The sequence below is a fragment of the Harpia harpyja genome, chromosome 2 (assembly GCF_026419915.1).
Source record: "Harpia harpyja isolate bHarHar1 chromosome 2, bHarHar1 primary haplotype, whole genome shotgun sequence".
NCBI classification, from domain to species: domain Eukaryota; kingdom Metazoa; phylum Chordata; class Aves; order Accipitriformes; family Accipitridae; genus Harpia; species Harpia harpyja.
In genome coordinates this window covers 39274774-39296160 of record NC_068941.1, presented here as the reverse complement: position 1 = coordinate 39296160, position 21387 = coordinate 39274774, and the positions used below count along the sequence as shown (strand labels likewise).

The 21387-nt window shown below is 43.3% G+C and overlaps 2 protein-coding genes across 3 annotated transcripts in view; one reads left to right on the top strand and one right to left on the bottom strand.

The window, feature by feature from the left end:
• Window positions 1–15942, top strand: part of SARAF (store-operated calcium entry associated regulatory factor) — a 299073-nt gene extending 283131 nt beyond the window's left edge. Inside the window, exons 2-7 of one of the 2 annotated variants that reach the window (XM_052776723.1) lie at window positions 6871–6971; window positions 7423–7598; window positions 8850–9240; window positions 12939–13044; window positions 15031–15149; window positions 15668–15942. In XM_052776723.1, the coding sequence (XP_052632683.1) occupies window positions 6878–6971; window positions 7423–7598; window positions 8850–9240; window positions 12939–13044; window positions 15031–15149; window positions 15668–15693 (912 nt within the window). In that variant the 5' untranslated portion in view covers window positions 6871–6877 and the 3' untranslated portion in view covers window positions 15694–15942. Of the gene's footprint in view, window positions 1–6870; window positions 6972–7422; window positions 7599–8849; window positions 9241–12935; window positions 13045–15030; window positions 15150–15667 lie in introns of both variants that reach the window. The other variant, XM_052776712.1, reaches the window with a different exon arrangement.
• Window positions 197–6608, bottom strand: LEPROTL1 (leptin receptor overlapping transcript like 1). Its single transcript, XM_052776799.1, has 4 exons — window positions 6456–6608; window positions 5876–5951; window positions 4321–4507; window positions 197–2671 (listed from the first exon to the last, which is right to left on the bottom strand). Exons 1-4 carry the CDS (start codon window positions 6469–6471, stop codon window positions 2555–2557), a joined length of 396 nt encoding a protein of 131 aa, XP_052632759.1. The 5' UTR covers window positions 6472–6608; the 3' UTR covers window positions 197–2554.
• Window positions 15943–21387: the final 5445 nt, after the last annotated feature.

The window sequence follows — 21387 nt, the reverse complement described above, 5'->3', positions numbered from 1 at the left end:
TGAAGATAAACTGCAGATGCAAGATGGGGACCAGCAAAGCCAGCTCAGTGGCACCAGTGCAGCACTGGGCAACCAAGCCCCTTTTTATAGAGTAGTCCAAGGTAAATAACACGAGTACTCACTCCAAAGGACTATGGAGTGAGATCTCTTCAACAGGAATGACAACCACATTAAAGAAAGGAAAAAAAACAATTAATACTTTAAACAAAATACTCTTTTATTAGAGTATTTTTGATTAAACATACAGAACTCAAGATTGCTATTTAAAATTTTTTATCGTTCCAAGTTCTTCCGTCTAGAAGGATGATAACGCTGTCTCAGTGCATATTACATGGAAGGATCATACCTCTCAAGTGTCTAGCTCATACATCAGAGCACTACTGCATGTACTCGCTGTGCAAGCAAAAGAAGGTAACGCTGTAATGCAATTAACACACAAAAAATGCACCGCCAGTACATATGCAGTCAGCTCTATGGCCAGTGATCCAGAGTAGCATCACATGGAGAAGTAGGCTTAGCAGCACAGGAATGGAAAAGAAAACACAGTTCCTGACCATGGAAAAAGAGTCGGTAACAGATTCAGAAAATTTGTACGCCTAAGCATTCCTCCTTCGCAAGGACTGCAAAGGACTGCAAATCTAGCCACTGGTTTGGAAGATTTTCCGGAGCATCTGTCGTGCTGGGGGCTGGGATGCAGAAGTCTCACTGAAAAAGGTGGTGAAACGAGTGATTCTGCAGCCCTTACGCACCTCTGAACCTCACCGTCACAGGCAGTCTGGTGAAGCGCTTACTTATGGCTGAAAGACCATCTGCTATAGACTGGCTTCCGTGCTAGGGTCTTGGGACCTATTTGTTCCTCTACCAGCACAGATAAAATTGAGCTCTTAGTTTATACACAGGACAACACTAACAAAGCAGCGCGTGTAGGTAGCTGCACCCCTGCTGCCCCTACCTGCTGGCATCAGTTCCTTGAGCGTATCGTGTAAGTAACTACCATTACTAACAGACTTAAAATATTCAAGCTTTATACTTTGTTTACATCTGCGCACAAATACTACAGCTAAGACTGCAATTCTGTGCCTTTTCATACTGCTCCACTGTTAAGCAGAACCTAAGCAACCATCAGCTTTTAATTAGGCACAGGAAGTTTCCTAGACTTTTTTTAAAGAATCGAACAACTAGATAGTTTAGAAGTATGTTTGGTCGAGTTTATCACTGCATGTGGTACAATCAAACCTGGTTAACTGGCACTCATCAACTATCTCGTGATGGAATGTCCAATGGCAGATTTCTTTAAATGAAAAATCCAGACAATTGAGAGGTATGCAGAAAACTTGTCTTAAGTATTTGAAGCTACATGTGCAATCTTACAGAACACAAGCTACAGTTACAGACATAACATTAAATCTTTTTAACCAATAGTGCATAAGAACTTAAAAACAGTCAGTGAAATCAGTTCAGCCAGTGACTTCCAAAAAAGTCATGCCTCAACTGCATTGTGTGAAGGGGGCGGCGGGGGAGGGGGGAACCAAACCCAAAACATTCTTAGACAAGTTTAACACAAAGTTTTAATCTACATTTGAAAAGCTGTTTTATTTTATATATATACTATGTATAAAATAAATTAAAAAGGGGAAGGAGGAAATAGCTTTGTATATGCTTCAAATTAACACAGACCAGTAGTTCCATAAGTGAACATTTTACCATCTTTGTGGTAAAAAGTTGACATAAAAGTTCAAAACCATACAATACTTATAAATAGAAAGAGTTCAAAAGATATTTTTTAAAAAAATGGAATTTAAACATCATTTTCCCTTCCCCTACAATACACTTTAGTTTTGTATGTCATAGCATCAGTACATTTACAGAGTATTTGAATATCACATCCACACAAGAATTGATAAGAAAGCAGGTAAAAGTGCTAGCGGTGTTAAAATTTAGGACTTCTCCCAAATAACTCTACCTGCTCCTCAGCCTTCTCCCGAAATGAAGGCTATCAACATTCATCATCCAGTTTGAGGTATGGGCAGAAGAAAAATCTGCAACTGGTACTCCCCGCCTTGCCTCTGCTGAAATATAGCAACAATCTATTGATCTGGTAATTGACAATGGTGGTGCACAATCTCTTACCTCCATTCAGCTTGTATATAACTTAATCGATATATAAAAAAAGTTATTCTGAAACATAATATTAATGCTTAACTTAAAAAAAAACAAAACCAAAAACCCAACTTCAAATCTTCTTTGAAACCATGTTTAAATGTTCTTGTTCCAGATTTAAAGCTTCACATAAACACCGGACAGAAGGATGACAATTTTAAACCAAGAGAGCACCTAAAAACATACCATAGGTAAAAATGAAATCAATCATCTCTCCACTTCATAAAAACGTAGAAACCTTGTCAGCAACAGTAGTACACTCAGAACGAACAAGGTGAAAAGGAGCATCTAGAATACTCAAGAGGCTTGCTATGCTACTTCTCTTTATTGCCCATTCTCTCATTTGTATGGATGGCCACTGCATGACAAGATGCCTGTGATAGTTCTCTTCCTTTCACCACTGCTGCCAGCTGAAGTCGTCATTGCTGCCAAAGACCAAGAAAAATCCTAGGATCGTGGCAAAGATGACTGTATTCCCCGTAAGAACAAGTGCACACGCGCCCCAGTAAATCTGTGAACAAGGGGAATTTAGTTAAGACACGTTTTGAGCCAAATACTGACAAGACAAAAGGTAACGTCTTAATGTCACATTACAGACAAAGTTTAGCAACAGGTCCACGATGGGAGAAGTTGGTATCTCATTATTTGTGGTTATGCCAAGAAGGCTGGGTTTACCCCCAAAAAATCAAACAATTCACATTTAGCCAAGCAGCACTGCAAGTTTCTTCTTCAGTGCCGACTAGCAGGCACAGCTGTTTTGCTGTAACATCCAAAAATAGTAAAGTAAGCCTAAGCAACAGCATCAAACACATCTGCAGCCCAGCTATACTTGCTAACCACACTATAAGACTTTTAAAACTGACCTTTAAGGATGCACCTCTTCAAAATGCCAGCAGATATCCCAGTAACAAAAAAGGAGGTGACTGTTTTCCAAGGAGAGTAAGTGGGTTAGTCAGAGGGTGTGAGGCATGCAAACCGACTGTCTGAGCTGTTCTGGCCTAAAGACATTTTTAGGGAAGTGCACTCCATGTTTTTTGACTTAGTAATGCTTTCCGAAATTCACACAAACAAGGTCATCTTTTAAGGGATTTTAGTGAAAAGCCGTATACTGGGAAGGATGTAATGACAACTCGGAAGGTTAAAAAAAATAACACCACATATCACTTACAGTGAGTGCAAAAATGCATTGTTTATTCATGCTTCTTTAGCCCAACTATTCCACAAATTGCCGTCAAAATAGTCTATACACTTTTATATTTGGTTACTTGCCTGTTAAGTTTTCACACTATTTCCTATCTCATTTTCTCTGCATTGCATATAGGATGTTAGCGTTTATTCCACGACAATGCAGAGCAACTGGCAATCACAACATTTCATTTTGCCATGCTTCCATTTCTAGTATCAGTTTTTCTTGCCAAAAGAACTCTTACTCTGTTTCCATTGCAAGCATCTGTCCTGGTTTTGGCTGGGATAGAGTTAATTTTCTTCCTAGTAGCTGGTACAGTGCTATGTTTTGGGTTCAGTATGAGAAGAATGTTGATAACACGCTGATGTTTTCAGTTGGTGCTAAGTAGTGTTTAGACTAAGTCAAGGATTTTGCAGCTTCTCGTGCCCAGCCAGCAAGAAGGCTGGAGGGGCACAAGAAGTTGGGAGGGGACACAGCCAGGGCACCTGACCCAAAGTGGCCAAAGGGGTATTCCATACCATGTAGCATCACGCCCAGTATATAAACTGGCGGGAGTTGGCTGGGGGGTGGGGGGGCATGCAGATTGCTGCTCGGGAACTAACTGGGCATCGGTCGGCGAGCAGTGAGCAATTGCATTGTGCATCACTTGTTCTGTATATTCCAGTTCTTACTGTTGTCATTTCATTATCGTTATCATTATTATTTTCTTTCTTTCTGTCCTATTAAACTGTCTTTATCTCAGCCCACGAGTTTTATTTTCTTTCAATTCTCTCCCCCATCCCACTGGGTGGGTGGGGGAAGTGAGTGAGCGGCTGCTCAGTGCTTAGTTGCTGGCTGGGGTTAAACCACGACAGCATCTTAAGTACGTATTTATAAGAGTTGCTTAGTGTGTGAGAGCTTTACCTTCACTAAAAATACAGAACAAAGTTTTCTAGCAAAAAAAAAAAAAAAAAAAAGATTGAAATATTACTAACCAGTTCTGCTCTCGCAAACACTATCGGTAGCCCAAATGCTGAGACAACAATGCCTGTTGTAAGAAATATTGCTAGCTCCTTGCAGGCATTACTTGTAGCATCTGTGTCATCTACTAATCTTCTTGCTATGCAGTACGGGATAGGAGAAAGGATGTAAAAAAACAGAACAAACAGTGGCCAGTACTGGCTGAAAAAGAAAGAAGACAAGTTAAAGTTAACTTGATTTCCTTCCTGTTTTTCCTAAAATCAGCGCAAGGCATCTTCCCCATCCAGCATCCACATTCCGGAAAGACAAACACAAGCCCACAGAAAGCAAATCCTTTGCTTTGGAACAAGCTGACATTAATCCGACAGACCATGTTTGTGAGCAGCTTCAGCTGACCTCAATGCCAGCAGCAGAGAGCTCGCTAACAGGATATTCTTGAAGCAAGATTTCACTAAGCAAGCCTAAATCTAATGCCACCTTGCAAGATGAGCTTAACTCTTAACTTTAACCTGTCAGCTTTACTTAAGTATTGCAGAGATACCTTTGTAGACCCCTCACGTCGTTTTGCCTGTAAGCTTTCAGTGCACATACACTGAACACAGTGTTGTCCTCAGCCAATACTGAGCCGCCATGGGGCACTGAGACTTTTTTTTTTAAATCTGAATGCAACCAACAAAAATGTGCAAAAATTACACCAGCATATTTGGTGACGTTTTCTTCTATTGCTTGCAGCTCGCCAGACTGGATTTCTCAGACACACCAATGCAGCTGCACGTTGTTTCAATAAAACTATTGCATTGTTTGAAGGGTGACTGCATGATGATCTCCTTCCTAAGGGTTTGTCACCAGCCCTGGTTTTATAACAAAAGAAAGCTGGCATAAGAAAGCTAGTCATATATATAGAGAACTGCAATTCACAGCCACTAATGGCACTATCAGCAGGATATTTGATATTCATTTAACATTAAACAGGTCGATTTAAAAGATTTTCTGTAAAGTCAGCATTCACTCACAAAGGGTCAAAGCCACAGGCCTAACTTTGTGCACTTCTGGTCTACTACCTCGCATCTCCTGGAAACTAAGCGATGGGAATCAACAGACCAAAAGTACCGACAGCAGCTGCAGTCACTCCAGACGCTGCGTTACCGAGTGCAGTACGCAGCCAAGGGCCCACCTGATGGTCACCGACAGCCCAGCTACCACCAAGTAGCAAGAGAAAATGCAAACACTTCCCTGATGATACACACTTGCTCTCTATGTCAGGAGATGCTATCTGCTTATCAGCCGCAGAGGGACAGTACTGGAGAGGCATTAGGACAGTGCGTTCTTTAACGGGTTGCAGCCAGGCCTGGTAATTTCCCTTTTGTTGCCTTCACTTTTATGGTGAATTAGCTCCTGGGTGGTCTTTTTTTCCCGCCCCGATCTTCTGAAGCCAAACCACACCCCACAAACCCCCAAACCCTCCTACACGCAGAGGACTTATCAGCCCGCAGTGACGAAAGCCAAGCTATCCTGGAGCTACAGAGGTGCGAAACAAGCCGCGAAGAACAGGAGGAGAGCAGACGTTACTTGTACTGGGGAAGGGCACATCCCAGCATCAGGAACATCAGTCCGACCGCTCCCCCGAAGGACAGGCTGATCAAGGCTGCAAGGAGAACACAAACAGCCGACGGCTCCAACGCGCTGCCCACAACACCCGCCACGGCCCTTCGGCTCAAGGCGGCCACCGACCCGCCTTCCCCCCCTCCCGCCCCCGCCGAGGCAGAGCTCCCCACGGGGGACTGGGGGGGGGGGGCAGGACGGGCGGCCCCGAGGGGAGCCCACCTCCCGTCCTCTCCCCTCCCGGGGCTCTGGCCGGCTCCCGCCTCGCTGCCGGCCCCCCCCGCCCGAGGACGGACGGACGGACGGACAGACAGACAGACGGCCCACTCCCGTCCCGTCCCCGCCACAGCCGCCCCGCGCCCGCACGGCCCGCCGGGCCTCCCCGGGGCCGCCCTCCCTCCCCTCCCCGCCCCGCCCCGCCCCGCCCCGCCCCGGCCGCCGTAAGGCCTCGGACAGGCGGTGGAGCCCACCGGGGCGGAGGGGGGGCCGGGGGGGGGGGGGAGCGCCCCGCCGCCGTTGCCAGGGCAACCGCCCCGCCCCCGCCCACCTTTGATGCCGGCCATGGCGCCGCCCGTCCCGCGAGCCGCACAGGCGGAGGGGCGCGCGCCGGGAAGCGGAACTGGCAGCGGGAGGGAGCCGCTTCCGGGAAGGAAGGGGAAGGGGGAGAGCGCAGGCGCCAGGAGCGCCCCGCCCACTTTCCTCGCCCACTCCTGCCACGTGACGCACGCTCCACGGCGGCAGCACCGCCCCCTCCCCGAAGCGCGGGAAGCTGCCGCGACGTCACTCGAAGCAAGCGGCCCTCCCGCTCCGCTCCCTCGCCGCCCATTGGCCCTGAGGGCTACTAGGGCGGGGGGGTCAGGCCGGCCCGGCGGTGCGCATGCTCTTCTCCAGGCTCCGCCCCTTCCGGTAAGGTCAGCCAATGAGAGGCGCCGTGCCCGGAGAAGAGGGTTGGCTTACGTTAGGGCTGTCATGGCGGCCGCCGGGCGGGCCGTGGCCGCTCCTGCGCTCTGCCTGCTCCTCCTCTGCGCTGCCGCGGGCCCGGCGCGGTGCTGGGACCAGCCGGGTGAGATCCCTGGGGCCGGGTATGTCTCGGCCAGGCCCTCAGCTGCCCCTTCCGCCTCTCCCGTCACTGGGGCCGGGGCGCGGCGGTTTGTCGCGGCCGAGCGCTGCCGGCTTAGCGGCGGCCTGGTACGGGGGAGGGGGCGTGCCGGGGCCCACGCCAGGAAGGCGTTTTGGTTTGGGCTGCCTTTAAGTCGGCTTGTGCCGCAGCAGTAATCCCGCCGCGCGGTCAGGGGTGGCTGTACGCTCTGAGAGGAATAACCCGGAGCCCCCTCCGAAGGAAGCGGGGAACTCTGCCATGTTCCTCTCTGCGCGTCTGTCCTTCCCAGAGCTTCGCCTCTTGAAGAAGCACGCCGTTGCGTCCGTTGGATTGTCAGCCTTTTCCTGAAGTGAGGCCCTTGCGGCGAGGGGGATCGCATCGGGACAGACGCTGACCTTTGTGCTACCTGTTTCAGGGCGGGTTCTGCTGAGGGAGGTGCAGGCGCTCACTCTCCACAGAGGTCAGTACACGACGTCCCGGCGGACCGCTGCAGTCCCTCAGTTACAGTGCACAGGAGGCACTGCCGGATGTTCCCATGTCCCTGAGGTCGTTCAGTGTTACAACAAAGGTTGGGACGGCTATGATGTACAGGTAATTGTTTGAAGCTGGTTAAACGTTTAACGAAATCGTCTTCCCCCTGGCTTGGTAACTTCTGAAGGAGAAAAGAGTAACAGGCTAGAGTGTCAGTTCAGTTTGCTTTGTGTTAGAGGACCTTTGACATCTAAAACTTAACCTGAATACTTTTTGGGTTTGGATTTTCCAGAACTACTGTAGGTATATCTTTGAAATATCCCTGAAGGCTCTAGTGTAATAACACTGCATAGCAAACCTTCGCTGGTTTTAATTAAAAGGTTGCTCGACTTTATAAAGTCAAACTCTCGTGAGCCCCAGAGGATGCTCTTGCTTTGATGTTGCTGCGTGGATTTCCAATTTTTACTGCTGTTGAAGGGCCTATACATATTTGAATGACTTCAGCTCTACCTTTTAAAAACTAAATTTCAGACTTACGTGACTTCCTCTTGCATGTTAGTACATCAGTACTAGTCGTGTATTTCTTATTTTGTTAGCTATTACCTAGGCTTTTGCCAAGAGATTAGCTAGGAGTCAAGGCTGAAGATCGTTGTTAAAACTGATACAGTATTGTAAAAGTACCACCAAATTTTAATTGGCAGTTGGTACTGCTGTCCTGTATTATTAATTTAGAAACTACTTCTCTTTTTTCTTTTTTTTCTACACACCCTCCCCATGCGTCACTTGCAGATAGAGGCAATACCTAAGTTCAGATACTTCAGGGAAATGTGAGACTGAGAAATTTGCATATGTTCAACTGTAGAATCGCTATCTGATTGTTAAGCGTTGCATATGAATGCCTGATGATATCTGTCCCAATTTCTTTTGATTTCTGTGTGGACACGAATGGAATCAGGTGCACTGGATTTCAGGCTTCCATATTATGTTTTTGTAGCTGCCATCTAGTTTAGGCGGGACAGGCATTTATTAGGTAACTGTTGCACAGGGTACAGGTTATTTTCAGAAGTAGTCCTATACCTAAAGAAGAGATACTTGAAAAGCCTGTTCAGTGAAGAAAACCAAAATCTTCCAGCATTGTAACTTCTGTGTTCTGAAAGATTGGAATTTTTTTAACTTTTAAGATTTTAAGAAACATTCTTAGTTTAGTCCTTTTAAAAATAAGAGTGCTCAGAAGTTTCTTACCCTGTGGCATTTCAGATGATTTTTTTTTTAGCAATTACAGCTTTATTTCAGAGTATATTTGGGGAAGCAGACAGGTATTTTCATCTCTGGAGCAGGAGGTTTTACTTTGTATTGTGTTTATTTTTTCAGTGGCAGTGCAAAGCAGACTTGGAAAACACCTACCGTTTTGGACAAATCGAAGTGAGCTGTGAAGGCTATGATTATCCGGATGATCCTTACATCTTAAGAGGCTCCTGTAGTTTGCTGTTCAGGCTAGAGCTGACTGAGGAAGGTGAAAGGAGAGCAAAGAACTCTGGAAGCTTTGGCTCTAGCTATTACCAGTCAAGGAAGGATTCTTCTGATTCTGGTGCCGGAGCGATTGTTATAATTGTTCTTCTGGGTCTTGCTTTTGGAGTATACAAGCTCTTCCTCAGTAACCAGCAGCCTCAGCAGAGGTTTGGTGACAATGATGGATTCACTAGGCCTTCCTGGCAGAGTCAGCAGGCACCTCCTCCTCCTGGTTTTAAGTCCAGCTTCACAGGTAGGGCTCTAAGCCATTTATAGTACCCAAAAGAGCAAGCAGGATTGTACTGTTTTATCCGCAGTAGGTGCGGGTGGGATAGGCTTGAAACCAATGCATTGGCAGTTGACCCTGCTGAATTGGCTGCAGAGTCTGCATTCTGTTCTTTGTTCAAAAGTGGAAATAAGAACTTGGTTTTTCCCACAGGCTTTCTGGGCAGGCTGTGCAGCAAGCTGCCCTTTGAACATCCATCTCCCCATGCTCTGCAAGCGTTCTTTTCATACTCTGTGAAATAAGACGGTTGTGACAGGCAAGAATAATTTTCATTAGTAATCTGGAAGAGAGAATAGTCTCATGCAGGCAGAAACAAACTTATGCCAAAGAAGCGCTTTGAAACTTTACAGAAGGGTCTTTGAGCCATTGGGCTACCTGACCCCTGATTTCATTCACAAAATAGTTGATGGAGTTGAGTATCATGTACCAGTCCTCTGTTCAACAGGTGCCTCAGTGTAGTCCCAGCGGTTGAAAGATTTGGTTCCCAGAACTGAGTACAGTGTCTGTGAACTATCATTAGGAGTGCAGCACCTGAATCGTGTGGTGCCTTTCATCTGAAGTTGGAAATTAAATAAGCAGTGACAAGTGCTGCTAGGAGGAATGAACTTTTTCCAGAAAACTGATGACTTTTGCCACTTAAATGGTCTCCCTTAGATCGTCAAAGTGTCTAAGGGAAATAAACATTATTCATCTGGTGTCTGACCAAGTTGTTTAACCCTGTGAACATGTGAGATGCTCACAGCACTGGAACTCAAATTGTATTCTGACAAGTTACATCATCTCCATCTTTTTGTTGTTGTTGTTGGTTTTGTATTGTGATACAGAGAAGGGGTTTTATCAAGTAAATAAATAGCAAGCATTAAGTTTCTTTAGTCAAAAACTTACATTTTAGTAGTGCTTGTTAATGCTTTCTTCCAGGTTTGCTCAAGCCACTTGGCCAACAGAGGGTGCCAGTATAACTCTTTTGGATACCCTTGTGCAGGGCATGTGCAGCAGAAACTTTCAGATGTACCTGCAGCAGAAAATTAAAGGGGTTCTGCTTCTGTATTACTAGTGGCTTTGCAAATTGGTGTCCATGTAGTTATTTCAGACCTCAGACGGTCTGTCTATGCTGTGTGTGCATCTGTGACCTTGTGTGTGCCTGCCACTTGCCACTGGTGTTCTTGTGGTAATTACTAAGAGCCCTGGTCGTAACACAGGGCTCTGTCACACTGGGTGCAGGCAGAACAGGGTGAAGAGTTACTTTCTTTTTTCCTGTCCTGTTCCTTGTCAATTAATTGCACCAATGCATTTTTCATTGCAGGAATCTGAAATCTAGCAAGGGTAGGGCCTTGAAAATGTGTTTTCTTGATGATTACTGAAAATTGAGACACTTAAAATGCACATTGGGAGCCATGTAAGGCTTAATTTATGGTGTTTTTCATGAGTGTCAATGATTTCTCCTTAGATTTCAAACAGAGTAAGGAGGAAAACCTCTTGAATGTGGGGCCAGCTTAAAAATATTAAGTGTTATGCTACTTCATGCATTTAGTGGCTGCCTTAAATTTTGGCACCGGAGCAAAAGCACATCTCTGAGTGTGTATGTCCATGTGTTCCAGGAATGCATTATTAGTCTTTGAAAATCTGGATGGTAATGAAAAGCAATGTTGTTCACTTATTGCTGTTAATATTTACTTTGCCTCATTTTAAATCCTCTTAACATGCAGAATGTGTCCTGTGAAACTTGTTTAGCTAGCCTATCTTAATTAAATTCTACTTTTTCTCTGTTAGTGGTTTGACATGATCCTTAATGTTTACTCTAGATATTTCAACAAAAATAGTTTTCTGAGTCAACGTTCAGCCATGGTGCTTTTGAACAAATGAGTTGGTTAATCTCCCTGATTAACATCGTTTTTGCAGTAAATTAAGTACTTTTTTTTTTTTTTCCAAATCGGTATAGTTTAATGGGTATATCATCCCAATGACAGTTTATCTTTCTCCCAATGCGTTCAAAATGAAATTCAACGTCAAATCCAATGTAGACTTAAACCGATTATTTAAATTGGTTTTTTTTTATCCTCCCTGACTTCAAACAATCCAAACCAATTTGAAGACAAACCAGGCCCTGTATAACTTTTACATACAAAATCTCTGGTCCACTTGTTAGGTGGGCATGTTTCAGGGAGACCCTAATGTTATCTTCAGTCCTTGCCTTTTACACTTCCTTATGTGTTAAACCTGTGGTTGAGCTTATTCTTGCATCTGTGTTTTTCTCGAGACCAGAAAATGACTCTACTTTGGTTTTGCATTTTCTCTTTTTATTTCAAAATGGAAGATGTTTGGTTCTGAGTCAGAACCTCATGTTATGAAGGTCACACGCAAAAAATCTGTGACTCTCCTCCCCCCACAACCCACTTCATATGCTTGCAGTTTCATCAGGTATTTGTCAAGCTTGGTGACTCATGCATAATAAAAACTTTGCAATGTGATTGCAGTTAGCATGTCTTTTGATAACAAATAACCAGACTGGGATTACCAGAAACAATACAAAGTAATGTTAGCCATTAGACTGAGCCATTGTTACTCAAAATGTGCAGCTGTTCTGAGTGAGATTAGAAGCTGTGTGTCTTAGTAGCTAGTTCACTGTTTGATCTTATGTACTTGATTTCTGTTCCTGTGTCTGCTTCTGGCCTGCTATGGGACCTTGAGCAGATTATTCTTTCTTCATTTCCTTCTCTATTTTTCATTTAACTTGCCTGTTTGTAAATCTGCAGGCAGGGACTCAGCAGTGTGCCCAGGTGGCCAAGAAGGCCAATCGCATCCTGGCCTGTATCAGAAACAGTGTGGCCAGCAGGAACAGGGAGGTGGTTGTTCCCCTGTACTGGGCACTGGTGAGGCTGCACCTCGAGTACTGTGTTCAGTTTTGGGCCCCTCACTACAGGAAAGACATTGAGCTGCTGGAGCGCGTCCAGAGGAGAGCAACCAAGTTGGTGAGGGGCCTGGAGCACAAGTCTTATGAGGAGCGGCTGAGGGATCTGGGGTTGTTCAGTCTAGAAAAGAGGAGGCTGAGGGGAGATCTTATTGCTCTCTACAACTACCTGAAAGGGGGTTGTAGTGAGGTGGGTGTTGGTCTCTTCTGTCAGGTTGCTGGAGATAGGACAAGAGGAAATGGCCTCAAGTTGAGGTAAGGGAGTTGTAGGTTAGATATTAGGAAAAATTTTTTTACTGAGAGGGTTGTCAAACATTGGAATAGGCTGCCCAGGGAAGTGGTTGAGTCACCATCCCTGGAGATATTCAAAAAGTGAGTGGACAGGGTACTCCAGGACATGGTTTAGGGGGCATGGTTAATGGTTGGACTCAATGATCTTGAAGGTCTTTTCCAATCGAAATGATTCTGTGATTCTATGACTCTTTGCCATGTTTTGCAAACATCAGGGCTGTGAGATTGAGTGGACGTTAATTTTTAATGTAAAGCTCTTTATATCAGTGTTCGTTTTTATGTTTCTTCCTGCTTTCTGAACGGAGGCCTTTCAGGTTAAGCTTGATCAAGAATCTACTGAAATCAGGATGAGTTTATTGTCTAATTTTCCATTATCTTTAATAGGGAAGAGCCTTGTTGCAACAGCTGGCCTGAGAATTAGGTGCCACTAACTGATATGTTTTCCATTTTCATTTTGTTTAAGAAGGCAACAGCTTCGGGACTCATTCCCATCATGGAACCAATTCAGGACCAGGATTTTGGACTGGATTAGGAGCAGGAGGCTTGCTAGGCTACTTGGCTGGCAGTCACAGGTAAAATATGCATGCTATCAGATTTTAAGTATTTAAGCTTTCAGGGGGTATGCCATATACTGTGTTTATATTGTTTCTAAGCTTTCAGGCCTGTATCATTCAAGCTATAAAATTCTACCTCTAGAACAATTTTGAGGAGCAATCTCTAGCTCCAGCAGCAGAGATATTTTAAACACATTTCTGGGGAAGAAGAATTGGGAGGACTGAGGTACTTCATTCTGATTAATCTGATGTGGCATGATGGCCTCCAAATTTAAAATGAGCATTTAAGCAATCCATCTGCAGACTGCCTTAAAACACAGGTAATAATATTAAGCATAAAACCATCTGTAGATAGGTCTCTTGTATCAGTGTCATCTCTCCTAAAGTCAGTCTGGATGGCAGCTGCTCTTCTGTGATACTCAGTGTGGTCAGATTAAACAGTCTTTAGACTATAGTCTCCTAATGGCCCATGTATGGAAATCCAAGAGGTGTGGTTTTCCAAAGGACTGGTAGGTCATATATAAGTTGCATTTTGGAAAAATGTAACACAAACGGCATTCAAAAGCAGTTTCAGTGCTGGAGTAAACATCTGCTGGTCAGATTTGCTAAACACTTTTAAACATTTAAAATGCATCATTTTTAGATAAACAGTTTAAAGGGAGCAATTGCTGCCATTTTAGGCTTCACTAGAGAAAATATGTGGCTCCTGCAGGGAATCTTTAGAGCCCAAGCAGTTTCCTCTGTTCATCAAATAACTGTATGTGTATCAAGTCTAATCCTGTAGGAATGCAATAATATAACAGATTAAATATAACCACATACTTTTTTTTATATTGAAAGTTTGGGAGTAAGATCATGTGGACAGGAGTGTGTTAAAACATCTTCCTCCACTGTAAAGTTTTTTTGGTAATGGCAGAAGCCTTATCAGGATTGCCTGTTTGTTAAGGAAGTAAAAACTTGGGATGTAAGAGAATTTCTGAAGTGTCCAATGTGCAGTCTTGATCTCACAGTCAATCAGGATGAAACTGGGATGGTGATGCCATCAGCAGTAGAAATTGTCTATGAATTCACTTTGCATAGAGCTTTAGGAGTTGAAAGGTCATATCTTGGATTTGATGATCTTAAAGGTCCTTTCCAACCAAAATGATTCCATGATTCTATGACCTTGTTTTATTATAGTAACCCCGCAAAGAATTCTTAAAAAGTATAATGTGTTAAAGGTTTTATTGACTTGATATTTCTTAAGTCTTAAATACGGGACCCTTGTGTTTAAGCATTGTATTTATGTATTATCTACATACAGGTTGGTTCCTTGATTTTCACACACACCCCATTTCAATAGCTACCTCTTATTGCTCAAGATTAGAGGCCTGACTGAATATTTAAGTCCAAATACATGAACAAGCTTCCTCACTTGGGCTTCTTTTCTTTTAAAACAGTCTTTGGTCCACTTATTTTATTTTTTTTCAGTTGTTTGAGATGATGTGCCTGAACATGCTGGTGCCAGAAAGTATGAGACAGCTTTTTCTACATTTCAACAGCAGGAAATTCCATATCCATAGAAGCAAGTAGTTTAAATCAGTGAGTCAAAGGTCATGATATGCTAGTCTTACTGATACAACCTTTTCAAAATAGTTAACAGAACAGAGGGATGTTTTCTTTTGTCTTACATCGCTTTTAAGCTTCAGATGTCAAATCTGCTTTCTTGTCTGACAGAATCTAAGGTCAGAATTTCAGAGGGAAAAATTTTCTCATTTGCAATTGTTAGAATTGCTTATCCTGAAGAATGAGGTTTAATTTCCTTTGGAAAGTCTGCAGATATTATTATGACAATACTTGGTATCCTTGCTCTCAACATGTTAATTGCATTAAACAGGGAGATTTCCAGCTTTGAAACAACTGCCTGCTTACAGTTTTCCCTCAGAAATGTAGCCCCCTTGTTTGGAATCTTAATTTTTCGTAAGGTCGCTAATGAAGCCTTCCTTCTACTCTGTTTCTCATTAGAGCACAGCCACGTTCCCCATATTACAGTACGTGGACAGATCCCACAGCTGCACCTCCTATGAATGGGCAGTCAAGCAATTCCACCCAAGGTGGCAGTTCAGGAACAAGAACTGCTTCTGGTAAGGGAAAAGACCTCTTAATCTCCTGAAGCTCAAGAGACTTTGACCTATCAAAACTACACAGATGTTAGTTGAGGTTCAACAAGCATTCTTTGTTTTATTTTACCAGTTGGTACAGGTGGGCATGTAACAATGTCCCTTATTTCTGTTTCCTGTGGAAGTAGGGCAGCATTGTGGGGCATGAAACTCCCTGCAGGCCTACAGTGGGCATGGTACCACCAGTACTGGGTTTGTCTTCATCTGCAAGGTGCATTAGTTTAAGGCTTTCCCCTTTGGTGCGCACTGCACATGCCCTTCTCCAGCAAACATGTACAAATGTGATTTCTTTGTAGAAAGCAGGTTGTCTGATCTGCAAGAATAGAATATTTTTCAGGCCAGTCAGCCCACAGTTGCTTGCTCTTCTACTTAGGTGAATAGGTTTAACTTGACTCACTTGCCACCTTTAGCCTTTTTAGAACTAGAGAGCCCAGTGGAAAGGCTATGGTGGAGCTGACACTTTTTTTTTTTTTTCTTTGCAGGCTTCGGGGGCACAAAACGAAGATGAAATGCCTGACGTTATTACATCTAAGTGATTGAACTAAATCTTCCTGTGTACTAGCATTTCTTTTATTAGTAGTAGGCTTCAGAAGTGGATATGAGAAGAGGTGTGAAAGACTAGGCAAAGAATTCCTCTTACCCTAAACAGGAGTGAGAGTCCACATTTCCACAGGGAATCACAGATGCTGGAACATCCTCTATTTCAAAACAGTGGCTTCTCATAAGATACAAATAAACTCATCCAAGTTAAGAAGAATGATGTTACAGTGCATATATATCTGTCTATACTTGAGGGATTATGGCAGTGGTAGCCTTGCCAGATTTTCAAAGCAAGTATCTTACTATGTTCTGGGCTTAATTTCATTTAATCCAGAATTTCCAAGTTTTTTCTTTTCCTTGGTGGTCCAACATCTGAAAGGCCTAGTGTGTAATCCACCTGATAATCTATGAGGTGTTGCTCTTTGAAGCTACTTTTGTTTGTCTTTGTAAAATTCATGTGAACATTACTGTAAGTGCAGTCGGCTAACTGGATGGGTGTTGGGGTTTTTCCTTAGTGGAAAAGAGCAAAACAAGAGAGACTAACATTAACATAATGTTTGTATCTGTGCCATCTGACTACTGTAGCAAAAATTTGCAGATTCGAGGACACTCCCATGTTTTAGGGTTTATCCAAGTGGCTGAGCAAACCTGGGGGACTTTGTGTATAAATTATGAAAAAAAATAATAAATAACCTGAAATGAGAAAAGATGGTCCTTTTTTTAATTTGGACATTTTTCTGGAAGACTGAGGTCATTTAAATTCAGGTGGCTACAGACACTTTGCCCACTTTGAGGCTCCAGACTTTTCTTTTTAGGGTGGATGTTAGCAATGCTGTGAAAACTTCTGATGTGAATGGTCTGTCCTGCTAGATGACCTGTCCAGGACACAATAAACCAAAGGTGCTCATTGCAAAAGGGAAGGGAGCATTCTTAATCCAAAGATGGTGGTATCTCTAGAATATAGCAGGCCTTGAGACTAAGCAAAGAAAGGAAATTGAATATCTAATGGGATGTAACCTTTCTTGAATGTACTTTTTAAAAAAAAAAAAAAAAGTGCTGTCAAAGAGTGGGAAGCAGAGAGGCCTTGCTTTGTTCTGTGATGATATTTTGGAGCTCTGAGAAGTGTCATATAGTTATTGTGTGATTGACTGTGCCCTGGGAGAAGCATTGCTGAAAAAAACCAGAGAAATTTCTCAGGATTAGGGGGGGAGGGGAGAGTGAAAAATGGGCTGCTTGACCACCAGGTCTTCTCCAGAGGCCATCCTAATACAGCTTAGAAGTGTGCATGCACAGCTGTTCTATGCTGGCAGCAGTCTGAGAAGCATAGCTTTCATCCTGTGAAAACACTGTGTCCGGGAATTGATGTAGACTATTACAGCAAAAGCAAAGCACTGTTTTGCTGATACAAGCTGCATCTCCACAAGGAGATTTAGCAGGTATGGTTAGTCTAGGAAAGTGACTTCAGTGTTACTCCTCAAAAAGCAACTATGTCCATTCATGAGTCCAGAAATAATGGGTTTGAAGGATAATGCCAGAGTTCAATGTCTGGCTTAAGCAAAAAAAAAAAAAAAAACAAAAACCCAACATAGAAATCCTTAAGAAGTCAACAGAAGCTATGAAAAAGAGTAGAGCTTACACTGAAAATGTGGGAATACAGATAAAATTGGTAACTGGAGGATAAAATAGTGGTTTGCTGCTCAGAGCTGTTTGAGGACTGGGGGAAAACACCTTCATTAACAGCCTGCTCTATCAACCTAGAAAGGGAAATGGCAAAGACCTTACTGTTGGACTGTTAGAAAGTTTTACCTTTTATGAGGAAATGTATGTGACAAATCTGTAGCTTTTTGACCAAATACAGCAAAATAATGTATTTTAAATGTGGAGGTTTTACTTGGTTCTAAGTGTAGTCAGGTTGAAACTTGTCACAGTCAATACTCTCTTTGCCAACTAATTACATAACAATGAAACTGGATTTTTGCTAACTGAGTAGTTTGAAGCTGAAGTTTGCTCCCAAATTACAATGTGTTATGAAATGTTTTAGACAATGTTTTCATTTGTATGTATAGTTTCTGCATGAAATGTGATTTGATGCATAAACCTGATGAATTACCATAGTTTATGAATCTGTCTGTAGGATATTTTTGCCCTTCCCTTTGATAAAGTAAAAGTGAATAAGGAGTATTTTTGTCTTTAAAGCACTATCTTGAGGCCTGCAGGGATGGCACTGTCTGTTTTTCAGTGTTGGCTGTGTCTCATCCACTTCCTGGGTGGTGTAATAACATCCTTTACCCCCAGATGCATAGCTGGTAAGCTGTATATTGTTTCAACAAAATAAAACAATACTGGGAATTAGAGGTATTTTACTGATTGGATATTCAATAACAAAATACTGAACCATGTAAGGAAATGAAGGGTTTCTTGTAAATCAAGTTTTCGCATCTGAGTCTGCAGAAAAGCTCCACTATTTTGGTGAGTTGCTTGTTTTACAAGGTCATTACCTGAACCTTCCAAAAGAACCGGTGGTCACTGCTGCTGTTCCTGGCTGTGGATATAGCAGAACTCTACCCTGGGATAGCAGCTGACGGATCTGCTTCTTACACTGAGCCTGTGTCACTGCTGAACAGAGACGGGGCCTACAGATGGATGCAGTTCAACTTCTTGGCAGTAGTGAGGTAGGGTTAAATGGAGGCCTGCAAATTCTGATATCAAAGTTTCCTTGATCAAAGATGTTGCTGAGGCTTCTGAATGAAAAGAATTTGCGGAAGGCAGCTTAGAGCTCATACTTGTGAGAGACCTTGAGCTTCTTTCCTGAACATCTGATCTGGAAGGTCCTGGTCTTCCTTCTGCTCCTGGACAGGGTTTTGGCAGCATCTTCACAGCAACTTCATAGTTGCAAGGCATATGTAAATGCTTAACTGTTAAATGCTGTTGTAGGATAATTGCAGTTTTACTTGGCACCTGGGACTAGTTCTGCTCATACTCTGACATGGCTTACATCCTCACACAAAGCTAAAGCTCATTACAGGAACAAAACTCCTGGTTTTACAGCTGACTTCCCCTGAAGCATGTGATGAAAGAAAAAAAGATACACAGAGATAAGCTTTCTCTATGCCACTCTGTCTTGTGACTCAACTCCCAGGTCAGATCTTGGCTAGTCCTCCAGACTGTCATGCTATGCAACTTGCTCTTTTCTCTGGGTGCAAGGTGTGTGTTAGACTTATCAGCAAGGGGAGATGGTATGTTGTTTTTTTAAAAAATAAAAATCTTCCATAATCATCACTTTGCACCATTAAATTCCAAAAGGGACATTAAACCAGGTGGCACCATTTCCAGCACTAGGAGTTGTTGCACAGAGAAATTGCTGAAATAAGGTAGCAAGCAATGCCTGCCTGCACAGCCATCTAAAAGCTGAAAATGCAGTATTTGTACACAGGTTGTTGTCAACTTAGCACTAATTACAAGTGGTGTATTTTTCCCTCCTTAGTAAAGCAAATTAGCATTAGCTCTCAATATTTTCAGAGTACCTATCAACCAGTGATTCTGGTACAGAAATAGCCCAGCTGCCTCCAAACTGAAGTATATGAGCAAAACCACAAAAATAAAATAAAAAAACCACCTCGTGGAGTTGCAGTCTGTATCAACAGACAATGCTCTTGTCTTGTGTGTAATGAAACATATTGTCAGGTCCCTTGTTCTCCTTCTGTACCTATTGGGGCAGTTCAGGATTAAGTGCTGTGTGGGAGAGGATCCATATCCTTCAGCATATTTCGCTGAAACCTTCCTCTGCAGCCGATTCTCTTGCTTTCCTAATATTGTGTCTGACTACAGTAGTTTTCATTTTCTGACATCTCCATTTCTATTGCAGCTGTGTTTTGCCAGTGCTAATGAAAATAACCAGCAGACTCCCTTTATGTGGCCTGTATTTATCTCCCACTGTCTTCCGTCTTAAAAGTTCCCTCCATTCATGCTGAGTGTCAATGTTTCTTCAGTAAGGAAGTGACAAGCACTTGCAAAAGTACATGGAGCTGGGAATGGCTGGATTGGATTAAGATGAAGTCAAGGGAGCAAACTGTCAGGCTGCAAATTGACCTTTGTGGGCAGTATGTCTGTGAAAAGAACTTTTTCCAGCCTTCTGTCAGAGAAGCATTTTTGTCAAGGGTACAGTATTGGCAGCTGGTGGCTGGAGTAGATTAAGGACTGGTGAACTGGCAGCATGGAGAAGACCTGGAAACATCCTCTCCATCTTACTTTAGGAATGACTAAGACTTGTATAAGCAGGAAGCTGGCCTAGGAAGTGCTAGCTCAGCCACTCCACAGGCATGCCATTGCAAATCCTGTAGGTAGATGTATGTTTAAAGATACCAGATGCTTCTGAAAATGCCACAATGCTAGTGCCAAGCACAAGAAAGGGGACTTGGCCCTGCATCCGTGTTTTTTTTCCCACTGCAGTGTGTCTTGGAATGAACCGTGAAGGCCAGAAATTGAAAGAGCAGCAAGCAAGCATGATGAAGGGTAGCAAGTTTACACCTGCACTAGCCAAAGCCAGGCTTGCAGGTGGAGGAGCCTTTGCCCTGGTATGTCCTGTCTGCTTGCTCTTCTCACACAACAGCAGGAAATACTAGGCAGCTCTAGTAGCAGTTGTATCAGGATTATTTTACTGGGCTTGAAAGTTTCATTCTGCATCCCTAAAGAAGTCCTAAGGGCAATTACCAGTAATACGTATTGATACCTTTTGCTATGAGGACCATCTGAGCCATAGTCCAATTCAGTCTTCAAACTATCCACTGTGAAGTTTGGTGGAGACCTATCGCCACCTGCTTAAAGACCAGGTTTTCCGAGTTACCGCACAGGGAATTTTCCCTCGATTACTGGATTTGCCTTGACTTCCCTGGCACTGAGACTCTTGTGTGGTCTTTGCTCTACAACTGTATTTGGATGTCATTGTACAGGATCCTCTGAGAATTGGCCTTGAGATCATAGCCTGAAGATCATGGCCCTTGCTAGCCATTTTCTATAGGCCTCCTGTGCCCTTGTAATTAGCATGTGGGGGGGGTGTATTTATTGAGGCAGCACTGGAATTACCAGTAATCCAAAATACCTTTTGCTGCTGCTGAGTAATGGGAGTTACTCACCTCCCAGTCAACTCCTATAGTAATTTTCATGTCATTTAGCAGCTGTAGATGCATCACATCTACTTTAATGGACAAAAAACAATTATGGTTGAGGGGAAAAACTAAAAAAAAAGGCGTAATGAATGTAGGTAAAATGTTGAGGTGGAACAACTTTGCAGAGCTGACCTTCACGCTGGGAATTCTTTACCAACATTCTTTTTCCAGGAGGAGGAGGAGTACTTCATTGCTGTGGATTTGAGTAATACCACCAGTGCTTTCTGCACCACTCCAGCAAGAGTGGGAGACTTAGAACTTTAACAGGTCTGGTGTTCAATAAAGTCAGACCTGTCTGGGGCTCTTTGTAGTTTGATGCACAGCTTGCAAAGAATTGGTAGCAGTAACAAGTGAAGTTAGATCAGTGCAGAAATTCACACAGTTGCAGAATAGACAGAAACAAATTATCTGTGCTGTTGCTGAAATTGAGGTAAAAAATCAAGCTCAAAGTAGGCTGAAACAGCTCGGAAAGTTGTTCCTGTCTTTGCTTTTGAGTC